General features: G+C 50.6%; 5 protein-coding genes across 5 annotated transcripts; 3 read left to right on the top strand and 2 right to left on the bottom strand.

Annotated features, from left to right (window-relative positions):
- Window positions 1-129: 129 nt before the first annotated feature.
- Window positions 130-1,826, top strand: ACHE_50034A (uncharacterized protein; the record flags this gene model as incomplete). The annotated part of the gene is made up of 4 exons (XM_043279705.1): window positions 130-372; window positions 417-627; window positions 683-1,213; window positions 1,264-1,826. The coding sequence occupies 4 exons, from the start codon at window positions 130-132 to the stop codon at window positions 1,824-1,826; spliced, it is 1,548 nt and encodes a 515-aa protein (XP_043137358.1).
- A 314-nt stretch (window positions 1,827-2,140) lies between these two features.
- ACHE_50033A (uncharacterized protein) lies at window positions 2,141-3,036 on the top strand (the record flags this gene model as incomplete). Its single annotated transcript, XM_043279704.1, has 3 exons — window positions 2,141-2,257; window positions 2,306-2,518; window positions 2,584-3,036. The coding sequence occupies 3 exons, from the start codon at window positions 2,141-2,143 to the stop codon at window positions 3,034-3,036; spliced, it is 783 nt and encodes a 260-aa protein (XP_043137357.1).
- Window positions 3,037-3,203: 167 nt separating this feature from the next.
- Window positions 3,204-7,069, bottom strand: ACHE_50032S (DUF3433 domain-containing protein; the record flags this gene model as incomplete). The annotated part of the gene is made up of 3 exons (XM_043279703.1): window positions 3,204-5,083; window positions 5,133-6,965; window positions 7,021-7,069. 3 exons carry the CDS (start codon window positions 7,067-7,069, stop codon window positions 3,204-3,206), a joined length of 3,762 nt encoding a protein of 1,253 aa, XP_043137356.1.
- A 1,389-nt stretch (window positions 7,070-8,458) lies between these two features.
- ACHE_50031A (uncharacterized protein) lies at window positions 8,459-9,093 on the top strand (the record flags this gene model as incomplete). The annotated part of the gene is made up of 2 exons (XM_043279702.1): window positions 8,459-8,738; window positions 8,798-9,093. The coding sequence occupies 2 exons, from the start codon at window positions 8,459-8,461 to the stop codon at window positions 9,091-9,093; spliced, it is 576 nt and encodes a 191-aa protein (XP_043137355.1).
- Window positions 9,094-11,567: 2,474 nt separating this feature from the next.
- On the bottom strand, window positions 11,568-13,307 carry ACHE_50030S (putative tannase; the record flags this gene model as incomplete). The annotated part of the gene is made up of 1 exon (XM_043279701.1): window positions 11,568-13,307. One exon carries the CDS (start codon window positions 13,305-13,307, stop codon window positions 11,568-11,570), a length of 1,740 nt encoding a protein of 579 aa, XP_043137354.1.
- Window positions 13,308-16,471: the final 3,164 nt, after the last annotated feature.

Below are 16,471 nucleotides of genomic sequence, written 5' to 3'. Positions count from 1 at the left end.
TGTCAGACGGAGCTGCGTCATCCGTCAACGGTAGACGGGTGTGCAGGAATATGAGATCGTCTCGAGATCCAAAGCTAGAATAAAGCTGGTTGTTGTCAACGTACAGTCAAGTCATTCGGCTCGTTAAAGATGTCAGAACAACCAGTACATTCTCCTACCACGGAACAAGAGAGCAAGTCATCGACGGCGCATTTTGAGGACTCTCAGCATACCATCCCCGAGAAAACGCACAACGGCGATACTGCACTCGCACTCTTTGCCCATGGAGATATTCAGAATGAACCCATCGGTCCAGCAGAGAACAAGAGACTGGTGCACAAGATAGATTGGATGATTTTGCCTTTCTTATCAATCTGTTACGCATTCTACTACGTGAGTATTCTATAATCTTCCAAGATGACCATAGCTAATTGAAGATTGACAAAACCACACTCTCCTACGCGGCTATCTTCGGCATCAACGAAGACCTAGGTCTCTCCGGTGAGCAATATTCCTGGCTATCGAGTGTGTTCTACTTCGGATTCCTGGTTTGGAGCGTACCGACAAACTTTCTCCTCCAGCGGTTTCCGGTTGGAAAATACCTGGGTGTGAACATTATTCTCTGGGGAGTCTTTTTGATGCTTCAAGGTATGCCACCCACCTCTTCATACTGTTTGTGACTGACATCACCCCTGTGGTATAGCTGTTGCAAAAAACTTCGTCCAACTCGCCGTCCTCCGTGTTATTTCCGGCGCCGCAGAAGCATGCAGTGACCCAGCCTTCATGCTCATCACGAGCATGTGGTACACTCGTCGACAACAACCTATCCGAATCGGTCTGTGGTATACTGCTAACGGTGCTGGTATTGCTATCGGTGGCTTGCTAGGTTACGGCATCGGACAGATCAAGGGTGCTCTCGCTTCATGGAAGTATGAATTTCTGATAATCGGCGCACTCTGCGCTGCTTGGGGTATTCTGATTACTATATTCCTGCCGGACTCGCCTGTTACGATGCGGTACTTAACTAACAGGGAGAAATGGGTTGCTATCGAGCGGTTGCGAGATAATCAGACTGGTGTTGAGAACAAGCATCTCAAATGGGCGCAAGTCTGGGAGGCATTGACAGACTGGAAGGTTTGGACGTTCCTATTACTGGGACTGTCAGGCAACATACCCAACGGGGGTATCTCGAACTTCGGAACATTGATCATTCAAGGCTTTGGCTTCTCCACCCGTACGTCTTCCATTGTTTGCCATAAATATGTTCATATACTAACGAAGCAGTGGTCACAACCCTCATGCAAATCCCCTATGGCACACTAATCGCCATCCTGATCCTCCTTGCCGTCTTCCTCAACGACCGCCTCCCACCAAATAACCGCTGCTACGTGACAATCCTCTTCCTCCTCCCGAACGTCGCCGGTTCATTCGGTCTCGCGTACCTCCCGGAAAGCAACAAGATTGGCCGATTGATCTGTTACTACCTCACGGGCTCGTATAATGCCTCTTTCGTGCTCATCCTCTCCATTCTGACTGCAAATATTGCCGGTCATACGAAGAAAGTCGTTACGAACGCTATGATCTTCCTAGGTGTTTGTGCGGGTAATATCGCAGGACCGTTCTTTTACAAAGATAGCCAGGCACCGCGGTACCCGTTGGGGATCTGGTCGATGATCGTGGCAAATTCTATTGAAATTGCCCTGGTGCTCATGTTAAGGATTGCGCTGGCGTTGGAGAATCAAAGACGGGATCGGGTGCAGGCTGAGCAGGGACGGAGAGACCTGGATGAGACGGCATTTAGTGATCTGACGGATAAGGAGAATCTCAACTTCCGGTATATTTACTAGGAAAGTATATCTGGATAGTGGCACATTTCATTCACATTATCACAATTGAGCATATGGTTGACATAGCCAAGGGACCCATGTATATCAGGAACATCAAGACCTCGGTCAATAGCTAGACCAGGCCTGGAGTTTCTCCGTGCTCCCTACCCTTTACAAACCATCCCTGTATATACCCCGGACTAAACAGTCTATAACCCCGCCCAATGCGGAGACGTGGGGGCATCCCATCGGACTATACTCCGACCAATATATCATCCAGCATACATACACCGTTTCACTCTCTATGCATCTTTTATATACAAACACCCAGCAACATGGACCTCTTCGGATTAATAGGCCGAACAGCCCTCGTTACTGGCGGCACTCGTGGAATCGGCCAGCAGATGACTATAGCCTTGGCTGAAGCGGGTGCTGATATTGTCCTGGTACAGGTATATTATCCCTGATACCCAGATAGGCATAGTTATTGACAGAAGCAGCGCAACGAAAGCAACGTCGAAACAAAATCGCACATCGAGTCCCTCGGCCGCAAAGCCACAATCTACACAGCCGACCTGTCAAATAGAGAAGACGTCTTAAGCCTCGTGAAAAGAGTCCTCAGCGATGGACACGATATCTCAATTCTCCTGAACTGCGCGGGGATACAGCGTCGACATCCGGCTTATATCTTCCCCGATGATGATTGGGATGAGGTAGCCCTTCTCGTTTTCTTAACTTGCGCCTACGATTCTTAAAATACGTTGGTTGACGCGCACAGGTCCTCCAAGTAAACCTCTCCACAATCTTCACACTATGCCGCGACATAGGCGCATACATGCTCACCCGCCAATCCCCCGACGGCCACAACAACATCCACCGCGGAAACATAATCAACGTCGCTTCCCTCGTCTCCTTCCAAGGAGGCATCACAGTCCCCGCCTACGCAGCTGCAAAAGGTGGCGTCGCGCAGTTGACAAAAGCATTATCGAACGAGTGGTCCGCGCGCGGTGTCAATGTTAATGCCATTGCGCCCGGGTATGTCGCTACGGATATGAATGAGGCGTTGTTGAGAGATCCGGAGAGGGCAGGGAGTATTTTGGCAAGAATCCCGATGGGGCGATGGGGCGTGCCGGAGGATTTTAAAGGGGTGACGGTTTTCTTGGCGAGTCGGGCGAGTGCGTATGTTACTGGGGAGATCGTTACGGTTGATGGGGGGTGGATGGGGCGGTAGCCTACTCTTCTGAAGGAGGTTTGGGAAAGAGTAAAGCATTATGTACTGTCTATACAATGCACTAGGGCCCGCCCATGTACGCCGACCAGATCCAATCCAATCCAATTACCCAAAATATCAACAATATAATATAATACACAGAATCGAAGATCATCACACATCAGTCATTATATATGTCCATGTCCATTGGGAGTGGGAGTGCCTGGGCTCGGTGGTTCTCGGCCTGGCGGCTCCCGGCCCAGCTCGCGGAGCTGGATGCCTCCCGCTTTCGACGGGTCCCATCCACCTTCTGGTGGTTGTGGTGGCGGTAGAGGAACGTCTTGCTCCTCGTCGACGGCAAAGCGCCATCGGCCGTCTGGGCTGAGGAATGTGCGGAATGCGTAGCGTTTGTCCAGGCGCTCTAGGTGTGCGCGGCGGTCGGTGTTGGTCCAGGTGTATGTGCCTGGGAAGTCATTGAGCATCCGACTGTGGGCTAGCCATGGAATGACGGCGCCGATTGATCGGGGTATGCGTGGGCCTTTGAAGCGGCCGCGGCGTGTACCGAAGACGACGAGGACGACCAGCGTGTCGAACGCGATGATCATCAGCGCGATAGCAAGGGATGGGACCGATGGATCCATTGCCCACATGCTATAGATTACGGTGGAATTCTTAGCCGGATATGGGTCCTGCAGTGGTTGGAGGTAGATTTCTCTCCAGATCGAGAAATACGTGCTATACACCCACTGGTACACTGTTCGCGATACCTCGATGAGATCCGCCGCGTTGAGCCGGGTCATGTTAACTTCCTGCTGTTGGTAAAGACGCGCCACCAGAAAACCAGCCCAATCGTAAGATGCAATATAGGAACCATTTCCAGTCGAGCTGTTGCCCGCGTAGCTTTGAGGGATGGCCGCAAACACCTTGTTGAACTGGCCGACACTGGCAGTAGCGTTGTCGTACATTTCACCGCTGGTGATGGCAGTCGAGTTGATTGGATGGTACTCTTCGATCTGCCCTTTCTGGTCGAAGAAGATCGAATACTCCTCCATCTCCATCCGCGGTTCGCAGTGCAATGCGACGGTGTTATGGTCGGTAACAGGAGCCCCAGGCTCGTAGTTCCACCGACCAAGGACCACCACGGTCGACGTTTGACACAGATCCGTTTCATCGACGGCCACGGGCGAGAGGAAGTGAATTGACAACGATATCCCGGATGTGGTGTTTTTCAATGAGGTCATGTCAACCTTGCATCTTCTTTCTGGAGAATCGAAAGGGTTGTATTCCCAATACACGCGGCCCTCTTCGTGGTTATCCACAAGGTTCTCCGCGATTTCCAACTTCTGACAATCCAAGTCTGCCCCAACTCCGAGAGTGTGCGCACTGTACACGGCATTCGGATCGGGATTTTCAATCTTGATCGGGACAAACGAGTGGTTCGTGCTGGTCCAGGCCACCATTGGTACACCGCTTGTGATGCTGGATTGGATGAGATCGTACTCAGTAAAATCAGCTGCAAAGTCGGTGCGCCAGAAGGTAGTCTCGCTATAGTTTGTCAGCAGCTGATCAGTTGGTAGATAGGAGGTGGCCAGTTTCTGGGTAAATAGTCCACCAGCCACCACAGTGAGTACGGTGTTGACGACACAAGCAACGGACACCAGGCCCAGTAGCAGATGGCGATCTCTGGCGGCTTTGTACAGAACAGCCCAAGGATTCTGTGCGGAGTAGTTCATCGACAACGAGGTCCGGGCTGCTGCCATTCCTCTTTGGAGATGAACCCACGGTTCGAGAATGCTGAGATTTCGGTGGATCGAGGTGCAAAGGGACCCGACAGCAGAGGCGACAATGGAGGGTAAGACGGAGAGAACAACTTGGAGAAAACTGGAATCGGATTGTGTCAAGTGCCGGAATTTACCATTTCGTGCGAGTAAACCAATGATCAATGCCATGCTGGCGATCACTGCCGTTAGAAGTAGGAATTCGAGGATGAAGACGGGAATGAGAAGAAAATGTGGCATCGGGTCGACTCGAGCTTGGAGGTTTTCGCCTAGGTTTTCAACGAGCGATGCTGGTTCGGTCAGTAACGAGTACTTCACAATCTTTGCAAGGGAATTTACCATCATCGTCGGAGGGACGAATTTCTAGACGTTTTCCCGTCGGTCCGTCTTGCCAGTGAATGCGCGAATTTCGGAGAATGCGTCGCAGTTGGCGAGTAGAAAACTGATGCAAGTCGTACCGCGAATCGGTGAGGATATTAGAAGGACTGAACACATCGGCTACCATGCTGCACATGGCGCTTATCGGACCAGGATCGCTTTGCATGATGTTCGGTCGGCGGTGGTAGATGTATACCAACAAGAGACTGATTACAGTACCGGCTGCCAAAACGACCTCAGACCAGAACGCTGCGAACCCAACGGTAGCTATGGCGACTTGATTGCTTAATCGGGTAGCGTGGATTATGGTAGGCTTCTCATCCGGATTGAAAAGACGGCCCATGGTTAGGACAAAAGTCTGCTTGACTCCTCTCACCACTTTGGATTCGAACTCCTCTGGGCTCATGACACTCGAAGTATCCAGAATGAGAACCGGCTCCATATCACCCAGCTGCTGGCTGATAACGGGAAGTTCTGTCACGGTAGTGTCGCCCGAGGTCTGGTTGATTCGAATATAAAGGAGGTCACTCGTGTACGGGGCGCGTTCTGACAACAGATCCTGGAAGTCTGGGACGTTAAACTGCTGAGGCGTCAATTCCCTCGTCGTACCATTATGAATTGTGATGCCCGTGATGGAACTGTTGGCATGCATTGAGACTTCAGCCTCTGCCTTGTTGTATTTGATGTCGCAGGCAAAGATGCTGGCAGATGACCTATATTGGGTCGGAGCGGACACGGCATCAGACGAGGCATTGACGCCAAGAAGGACGCCGTAGAGATCGAAAGGGTCGCAGCCTCTGGCCGTAAATGCCTTCTTGGTAGCCACGTTCGAAGAGAGACTCGTATTAGCTGACACCGGTTCCCAATATCGGACTTGTAACTTGTCCGTCATGGCGAAAAGAACGCTGCTATAGTTGAAGTCCAGCTTGCAGTCGTGTATCGTTGCACCGTCCTTCACCAACGGGACTCCTGTCACATTCCAAGAGACTGTAGGATCTTCCTGCGAGCCATCGACGACCACGGAAACTTTCTCATTCACGACGACATCCTGACAAATCGGCTCGGCCCAGTAGATAGTTTGATTCATTGTCCACACAGTGCTCTCTCGCTGATCCACTCCTGGGATCTCGACCGGGGCGACGGCATACTTGGTGGATCGTGAGCGTTGCAAGTCATCGTTGGAAGAGACAACCGAGTCAAAGTTGTTGGTTGCCTGGGAAGCCATCCAAGTAGCCTGAGTGTGTAAATCGACCAAGTTGGGCCAGCCGTGCATGGTTTCATCGGACAGGAGGGTGACCTCGCGCAACTCGAACAGAGTACTGTGTAGTGCCGGGAGTGACATGCGCATCAGCATCGTGAAGAGAGACACACACAAAACCACCCAATGACCTCTCCGCGCGGACGTGATGGGAGTGATGACCGATTGACCAAAGTTGTAGTTGATGAACAGGACGGTGGCCGGGGCACCTTCGGGACGGGAGAGTTGGAAATACGGTTCGAGACGCAGGACATCGAATTCGACGAAGCTCCAAAAGGTGACGAGCACTAGGGCAATGATTATCGGAACGTAGTTGTATGCGAATGACTGGATATGCGACACGCTGGCGGTATCCTTGAAGTAGATCAAACCCCCGTTCCACTCGCTATATCGGCGCAGGATCTCGATAGCCAGGAACATGAAGAACATCAAAATGGCGACGAAGAGGAGGTATAACGGACGGAGGGAAATCGGACGCCATCCTTGCGAACGGTGATAGCCATGACGGCGCGTGCATGGTCCGCGGGGGGAATGACCTAGAAACAACAATCAGACTCACTTTTTGCCGGGTGGAAGAGGGAGGGAACATACTGGACCATTGCAGCGGATCCAACAGCTTCTTCACCAAACCCCCGGACATGCTTATACGGCATGCCCTCCGGGAACGCAGTGGTGAAAGAGAGTCAGACGGGATGGCATGGCCCGATTCAGAAAGGGTCACCGGTAGTAGTAGTAGCGAAGGCTCACAGCGACCATCCCGACACTGGTAGAGATATCGAGGAGAAAGGTTAGAGAGATGGTAGAGGTACAGAGTCCAGAGTAAAAGAGAGTGAGACGTGAAGCGGCCGAAAAGACGATCCTGTCCCGGTTCCCGATTGGGAAAAGAGCAGATCTTGATTTGGACTAGCTGCTGTTCTGCCATTGGACAATGAGACGGTCAACCAATCAGCAGCCTTTTTTGGTCGCGCCAACCGGTTTTCCCCACATGCAAAGGGGCTAGTGCTGCGGGTCCAGGGGGAGGCAAACTTTCTGATTGGCTGATTGTCGCCACAGACGCGTGGCTGAGCCAATCCATGGTAGAGTCACCTAACGTCACATGATATCCCTGACCTCGTCACCTGACTGCATAATTGCTTGTGCACATTTGTACATTGTGCAGTACGAGTAGAGCACTGACAGACAGACATCCTTCACCACTATTGGTTTGTACACCAACGAAAATGATGGCAAACAATGTACTCTGTACTGCAATCTGTATCACTCTAAACTCGCTTTGCCTCCGGGTCCATGCTTTGCCAAGCCGATCGACGACTGTGTTGTTGGCTTCGGATTGCAGCAATCCCTGACTGGGTACGGAGTATTCTAGCAGCTCATCCTGAACATCGATGTAACTCATTCATAGGCTTGGATAACTCGTTACTGTACTCCGTAGACTTGAACCATAGCCATTTTGGGCTTGCTACGGAGTCCGGTCTGTATATCGGAGGCTCCTTGGTCAGGGCGTATCTGCCGCGGAGTTCGCTTCTCTTGAACTCAGTCAGTGCACTGGAACATTCTCGGGACCAAAACCGCGGTCCGGTAGCATTCCGGCACAATTAGTGCCCGATGTGTACAGAGTAGGGAGTAGGGAGAACTCCGGAGTAGGTCGCTAATGCTGCATGGCTCCTATGCTGGACTGGGAAAGTATCATTGAAAAGTTTGTTCGGAGTATTGCCAATTCCTTATCAGGTATAGCGCGGCTTCCTTTCAGGATGCTCTCATTCTTCGTCTCTTTACTAGACACTAGTAGCAGTGGTACTTATGCTCTCCAATTGCCTTCAGACCATAGATGTGACTCTATTTTCAGCATAAAATGACCTCATGGTCGGTTGACCGTGGAGAATGTCTCGGGTGTATTTCCCGCATCTCCCTGCATCACCGGCCTGATCCGACGCTACCGTTAGCTGCCAGTACTTGTACATATATAAGACTCGACCGGCATCATTTGGAACCCAATAATCCCATCGCAATCAAAACAAATTGAGTCGCAATGAAGTTCCTCGCTGCTTTGTCCCTCTTCTCCCTGGCTTCGGCCTTTCCCCTGGAGAAGCGCCAATCCGATGATGCGCCGTTCACTCTGAACCTCCGCTGGTCCAATAGCCCTCTTAGCGGTCCCATCAATGCCAACGGTAATCAATTCTGGCATGGCAAGGATACCGCAACTTTCTGCCCCGAGAACATCCCCGGCTGCAAGACAGTCAACACGACCTCATTTGTCGGACGTAATGGCCAGCTGTTCCTCAACACCGGAGTCCCCGGTGGCCAGCAGGGTATGTCTTCTCCATAATACATATCCGGTCGATCCGGAGATCCAAGCTAACCGTTTTAGTCTACGTCTCCCCCACTGGCCTGCTCACCTACACCGTTCCGCATAGCGCAAACATCCCCGAGGGTTCACTGACGGATCTCGAAGTGTTCTCCACAAACAACTTTATCAACCCGTTCTTGACCTTCCACCTCTGCAGTGTGGACCCAGAGGACACCCAGTGGCATATCGTTCTGGAGTACACTAATGCCACGACTGGATCGATCATCAACAGTGGCTACACGGAGAACAATGCTTGCACGCGGATCTCTCTCGAAGCTGTTCCCTACCAGGGTGACACTGCTTGGGAGTACTCATAGTACTCTGGCGACTTGGGATGGATTACATGGCGGAATGCATTGATATAAATGATATATAATATTACTGTTTAGTTCTGAAACATAATGTAACCATCGACCTCAAGATTCAAAATATATATATCAAACGTAGTGCTTCCTTCGTCAAGACCACCCACCTAAATCGGATTTTCTTTTGTAAACCGGACAACTTGACATTTGTCTGACTGTACTCGACACCAAAGCAAGACATGGCCCTGTTAAAGGTCGGGCTCTTTGCAAGTTCCCTCTATCTTATCAATCTATTAACCCAAATACCGCACCGCGTCGACGCCGTTCAACCACAGGTGCATAACCGTCTTGCGACTCTTGATATTCAACATAATGCAATTTGTCTCGTTGCGTTGCTATTGCTATGGCAAAACCAGGCAAATGTGGTCACATGAAGCTATACACCTGAAGTCATATGATTTAGGGCAGATGGCATTGTTCGACGACTTTGATTTTCTTTTTCCTTTTCAAACACATCTACTCTCTGAAACGATTCTGTTGCCATGTCCGTTGATACGCAAGTCCACAATGCGTTTCCTCGTGAAAACGAATGAAATTGTACTTGGGAATGACGCGAACTCCAGAACTACAATCAATGTCCGAATACATCTCAACGCTGTTAACCCTCTACGACAAAGACGAAATATTCTTAGATTTTTCAACGTACAGCAATCTATCCATCAGTTGTGACGAGCTGAAGCTGAACGATGACAGGACCTACGCCGATCCGCCGTACCCAAATTTCTTCGACCCACTATCACCGGATCGTTCTCATGTGGACCAGATCGACTGGGAAAGAATAGGGGATCGAAAGCGTCGTTGTGACTGTTTTCAAGAGGAAATTAAGTTCCATATGCGTGATCCGTCAGAGGCCGATCAAAGTGTCATTGAACTTTGCTACGAGATGGATTGGATGTTTTGTTCCTATCCTAGGGCTGGAACCAGCCCCGCAGGGCTTAGCTTTTGCTGGATCACCAGGTGGCGACAATCCCTGTATGTGAGGATTGATTTCGATGATACTTCATAGCTAATATGTATCATCTGCAAGCATCTTGAAGAGGACGGCGTGTCTTTGCTTATATTTGATGACTCCCTTTTCCTTTCAAATGACCCGTACTGGAGCCCTCAAACCTGTTACGTACCGAAAGACGCCCAATCGCCGCATATCATGTTTTCGATGAGGCGCAAATTGGAAGACGGGAGGGGGGAACAGGAGAACCTGCTACGAGGAGAAATTCTGGCTATTGCCGCAGCGATCATTACCAGGATGGAGCGCTTTTTCCCGGGCGAACATCGATATATACCGGTAGGGCTCTTTTCTTCCTTTCAATGGAGTTCATCCTTCTCACTTTCATTTTGCCAAGGTTTTCACCTTTTCCTTCATGGGTAATCTCTGAGGATGGATTCTGCAGGCATGCTACGAGGGGATTTAGCTTCTCATCAGAAAAACAAAGCTCTATTACTTTGCGCCAGCAGAAGACGCCAGAGCGCTTCTTGACTTGTTTATACAGCGCATGGCAAACACTCCTACGGCCAATACTAGAGCGCCACTCCAGAACGTTACGAAGGAGACTCACAATTATATTTATGGTGAGTGATCTCGAAGCATTAAATTTCTAAGTCAGTTTGTCGGGCCTAAGGGCTTAATGAATAATACACAGGGAAAGTCTTGGCCATCGTCAGACGCCGTGACAGAGAACAGGGAATAGACACACTTGCGGACACACAATAAAGAAGCAGAGAATATGGTGGTTCCCAAGTAGCCGGCGCCGCTTCCGTTTCACTATCTTCTTTTCGGTTTTGGACTTTTGTTCATAGCGGACAGAGGGACTTTGCTTTCATTCGCTGTATCTTGTGCTTGTTATATCACGAGCACTTGTCTAGGTCATGTCAACGAACATCAACATATCGTGGAGAAGATACTATGAACCGCTAGTGCTAAAAGTTTGTGACTTCTGGGATTATTAGGTGGGAGGGAAAAACATCCTAGTACTCGAAAGCAATCCTGTGACCTCTTTATCAAAGACGACGTGAGGCAGTAAGCAGAAATGATCATATCAGCCCAGTAGACATGGGAGGTAACGCGGAATGAGCCACGACGCGAAGCGCATATTCGTGCTTCTCGCGTTCATTAAAAGAAATAGTCATTTGTAAGTGCTGTACGATTTATAACGGAACTGTTGTGTAGAGAAAGGTACCGAGTGGTCAACCAGGAATTAAGAATAGACTGGTGGGAGTAGTTGGGATGATTTATGAGGTTGGTGCTGTTTACTACGAGTAGTGGGCAGTGCATTCACTACTAGCCATAGAGTATGAGGCACAACGAGGTTCCATGTTAGGAAAATGGTATTCTCTAGCTAATAGCTATTAAAAGCAATGGTACATAGAAGTACACGAAGAGAAGAGAAATTAAATAATTTCAATCACACGGGAACGCGTGAACGCGTCTAGTACACAGGAATCTTAAACGCATCGAAAGAGTAAGTCCAGCTATCAATGGAGTCCTGGTCATTAACACAGCTAAATGACGAGCTGTTACCCTTCCACAACGGACGAGTAGGCCACTGGCATAGCATCTGCGTCTCGCCGGCATAAGTACCAGAAGAAACAGTCGCGTTGAGACGAGAGGGTTTGACGCCGTTCTCGACCCAGTTGATCATCGTCTCCATGTTGTTCTGCGGGTAAGGTCCGGGCTGGAGGGTATTGCTGCCGCAGTGGGCCGCGCCCGGGATCAGGTAGAACTGGTACCAGTCCTCGAGGGCTTCGAGGGATTCTTCCTGAGTCAGGTTGCCGTACATGACGGAGCGGACGGCTTGCCAGTAGTGGACGGAGGAGGCGGCGGGAATGCTGGGGTCGGATTCACCGTGGTAGTGCAGGAGCTTGCCGCCGGAGGTCTTGAAGGTGGTGAGGTCGGGATAGGTGGTCTGCAGACTGTCCATGTACCGAACCATACCGATGTTCATCCAGTCGACGAGGGTATCGTAGGTGACGCCGTCAAGATCGGAAAGGTTGTCGAGGTCCAGGAGCTGGACAAACTTGGTCACGTACTCGCCGCCGGTGGATGGGATGCTGAGCTCCCACTTGCCCGTGTCGTTGTTGTATTCGGTCGTCGCGTCGCTGAGCTCAGAGCCAATCTGCCACGAGAGGTAGGCGCGCTCGCCGTTGGAGTTGTGGAGGCCATCGTAGATGGTCTGGGCAACGGCCACACCCTCGGCAGTCACGGTGCCGTTCTGCTCCGGCTGGTAGCTGGTCGTACTGCCCTCAGCTCGCTTGCTGAAGCCAAACCCGAGCGAGGTGCTGGTCTCCGCGGCGCAGTGGTACGGCTCGCCAATGATCGAGGTCAGGTTGAAGTGGAGCTTGCAGAGATCGGTTCGGGAGATGACGCCGTCAGTCCGTCCGTCGAGAGGGTCGCAGGCAGCGATGGTGGCGTTTACAATCTTGTCCAATTCGCAGGGAGGGGGGAAGTAGTCTTGGGTATGTTCCACGGCGGAAGAAAAGACGTGGTGAACCTGCTGCTGGCCAAAACGGAAAGCAGGGGCACCTGTAATGGCACCATCGTACTCCTCACCCCAGCGCTGCACCTGACTCATGCCCTCACGACCGCCGTCCGAGCATCCCTCGTAGTAGGTGTAGACCTTGTTGTTCGTGTCATAGAATCCCTGGGTGAGGACCTTACCCAACTTGGTCATCTCACCAAGCGCCTGGTAAGCAAACATATAGGTTGCATCCCAGTTGATGGACCCGTTGCCGTAGAGAACGACGTCGTCGTAGCTGTTGCTGAACGCGTCGTAACCGGCATCGGTGGCACCGCCAACAGCACCATACTCCAGGCCACCAGTCGCGTCGCTGGAAAGAGAGAAACCACCACCACCGGCAACATAGAAACGAGACTTGAAATCGGAAGGTTTAGGGAAAGCGTACTTGACCACGACCTTGTCGCCCTTGCCGGTGTGAGTGTAGGCGACGGTGACGTTACAGTAGGTGTAGGTCTCGGTGCTGCCCATGCCAGCGGAAGCGTTGTAGACGGCGCCTGCGGTGACAGCGGACGGGATTATGTCCATGCCCAGGAGGGTTCCGTTGGCGGGCAAAGCCGAGAGTACATTGGAGACGGTACAGACATCAGCAAAAGATTTGGCGTTGGCAGCCGTTGCCAGAGCGGCAACTGCAGCGCCCCGGGAGAAATGCATGGCGTGAAGGAACGAATGCAGCGAAAAGAACGTACTCTGCTCTGAGAGAAAGAATGATCTGGCAGGAAATGATAGTCGGCGTTGCAGGTCGAATAGGACTTTTATATATTGTCACCGGCCGGGGTTTGACACGATCTAGGCATAGCCAGAGCCTCAAACGGCGACTTGCGAGTCGTCATCCGTGGCGTCGACTGTCCAGAGTAAGACAATTATCCTATATCGGAGCACGGGCACGGACCAGAAACATATGAGTGCTGGCGTGGGGGGTGAGGTGTCGGCATGGTTCCGCATCTAGTGTTGACCGTCGTTTCTCCTTATTGCATGTTGATAGAGCCAGAGAAGAGGTCTCATACTGGACCACCACACGGGGGCGCAGGCGGTTAAAAACATAACCGGGAGTAGATTAAGTGGAAGCGACCGCGTCATGGCCTCTGCCCAAACATCAGCCTTGGTGACGCGTATCTCCCGGGGCCAAGTGATAAGATGCAAACAAGCTCATTCAGGCTCAGCCCTACTGTAGTCATCAGGGTTATCAATCCGGATCCGGCAGTGTTGACGACCTTCTGATATTCGACACGGAAGCGGAGGACACAAAAACTTCCGCTCCGAGCCTTGGCGCTCGACTCGCTGGCTGTATGTTAGCTGGCACTCTGTCAATGTAGTGGCATTGGATATTACTGATACCTCTTTATCCACAAATAGCATATACTACAGTGCGTTGCACAACCGCCCTGCCCACCAAAACTCTTCCAGGTTGTTTCCCAAACCCTAACCTACTTCTACTAGTATATATAGTTACAGTTAGTATGTAATTAATGCTTCTTGACAGGCACCGGCTCGTGCTATAATTTCGATAAACATTTCGCCTAAACTTACAGGACACCCACATACCATACATATTCTAGAAGCTTCGTCTGATGAGCCAAGCACGTGCCAGGTTCGGTGCAAACAAGTAAAACAGCAGGAGCATGTTTTGGCTTCTTCCCACGCGCCACCAATTGGAAAGGTACATGTTACAGACCTTGCCGTATCAGCCTCACGTGATGATACAGGGTTGTAAATATGTGGGAAAGAGTAGTTGATTGGGTGGTCGGTCGTGCTGTCCGACCAGCTACCTAATTTGGCCAAACGAGGGCGGTAAAGAAGGCACGTGATCATCAGGTGCTAACACCCCCCCTCGCCCGAGGTGGCCAGACAAAAGGAACGACCTATATACACATAGAGAAACACATACAAAACAAAGTACCTGGGTTTTGCCCTCAACATCAGGTAAGAGAGCACAGGCCGTCCAAATCAACAATAAACCAGACGTAGTAGGAATAGCTGATTGGCCCAGAAAGAAAGCAAACACGGTGGAAAGTAAAGCCGAAAGAAGCAGTACATAAAGGCGTGGATTGCCATAGACCATCGAGTCAAGTCTCTCCTTCATCCACTTCCACTACTTTCCTATCATCAACTTCATCCGTCGGACATCCCTTTGAATCATCATCATCCATACGGATGAGCATCAAGAAGTGCTTGAACTTATCCTTGCTCAATGGTTTCGTCAAACCATCAGCAGCCATATCAGTCGATGGCACGCCTTTCACAGTAATCAGGCCCATCGCCCTACTATCACGAATGTGATGGAATCGAGTGTCGATATGCTTAGAGCGCTTGGTTCCTTCATTGCTCGTCAAAGCCATAGCGCCCTGGTTATCCATATGGAGAAGGATAGGGGGCAATTCAAGAACTGAAAGACGAAGTTCACCAAACACACGACGCATCCATATAGCCTCCTTAGTGGCCTCTGAGGCGGCCATATATTCAGCCTCATTAGAGCTTGTTGCAATGCAGGTCTGCTTGCGTACGAACCACATGATTGGTCCATTGACTGAGAGAAAAACTGACGCTCCAATAGATTTCCTCGCCATGTTATAACTCGCCCAATCGGAATCAGAGAAGCCGTAGGGGAGATGAAATCCCTTCGTGGGGTCTGGTCGTTTGCAGTAGAAAAGACCTCGACGGGGCGTGCCGGCCAAGTATCGAAGGACATGCATGAGCGAATTCCAACATTTTCTTGTTGGTTTGGCGCTATATTGTGCCAATATTGTCGTGGCGAAAGCGATATCCAATCGGGTCTTGGTAGTAAGCCATTGCAAACTACCTACACCACGCTGATATTCGCGTATATCGATAGAGGGATCCGGCTTGTCATCAATAATCAGACCAGGATCCAGTGGCGTCACTTTTGGATGAGCATTCGTTAAACGAAAGGAATCAACCAGTTCCTTGATATATTCGGCTTGATGAAGGTGAATTCCGCCTCTGGATATTTCCACATTCATACCAAGGAAGTACTTGACATCATCAAGTATTTTGAGTTCATACTCGCTGTTCAGGGTGTCAATTACCCATTGAGCATCTTCAGGGCGCTCAGCGACTATCATGAAGTCGTCAACATGAGAAGTCAAATACACATTCCTCCTCTCACGATGAATGAAGAGGCCGTGGTCATATTGGGAGCGGTCAAAGCCGACATGCTTCAAATAGGCAGACAGAGTGTCATACCATATCCTCGCTGCAGGGGTAAGCCCATAAAGAGAGTGTTTGAGCTTGCAAACTAGCTTAGTCCCCTCCTCGAATTTCGTTGGCTGTCGCATATAGATAGTGTCTTTTAGCTTCCCGTTTAGGAAAGCAACTGCCACATCTACACGCCTTATGGTCCATCCTTTCCAAGCGGCAACGGCGAAAAGCAAACGAATAGTATGTGGGTTGACTACTGGCGCGTATACACAGTAGTCATACTCAAACTGATTCTTGTCAATCAGGTTACCTTTTATCACCCATCGGGCTTTGTAAAAACGGTCATCCAATGGATCAATACCATCCTTGGTGTCGTATACCCATCGTCCAGGGTAAATTTTAGTACCCGGTGGCACATCATCTTCGCGCACTAGCTCCCAGACATTTTTCTCTTTGAGCTTGGCAAATTCGCGTTCCATCGCCCGGTACCACCTATCTCTATCAGTTCGCTTTATAGCAGCGGTCAAAGAAGACGGCTTAGTAGGCGTTGGGGCAGGCAGGGTGACTGCTGCAAAGCCATCTGCTGGTCGAAATATGTGTTCACCATCATCATCGTCATCATCACCAGGCTTATTGATACCCTGTTTTTCCCGGTTGAG

This window comes from Aspergillus chevalieri, chromosome 5 (assembly GCF_016861735.1).
Source record: "Aspergillus chevalieri M1 DNA, chromosome 5, nearly complete sequence".
Classification (NCBI taxonomy): domain Eukaryota; kingdom Fungi; phylum Ascomycota; class Eurotiomycetes; order Eurotiales; family Aspergillaceae; genus Aspergillus; species Aspergillus chevalieri.
Note: the sequence above shows the minus strand (reverse complement) of the source record. Positions and strands in the feature narration are given on the sequence as shown.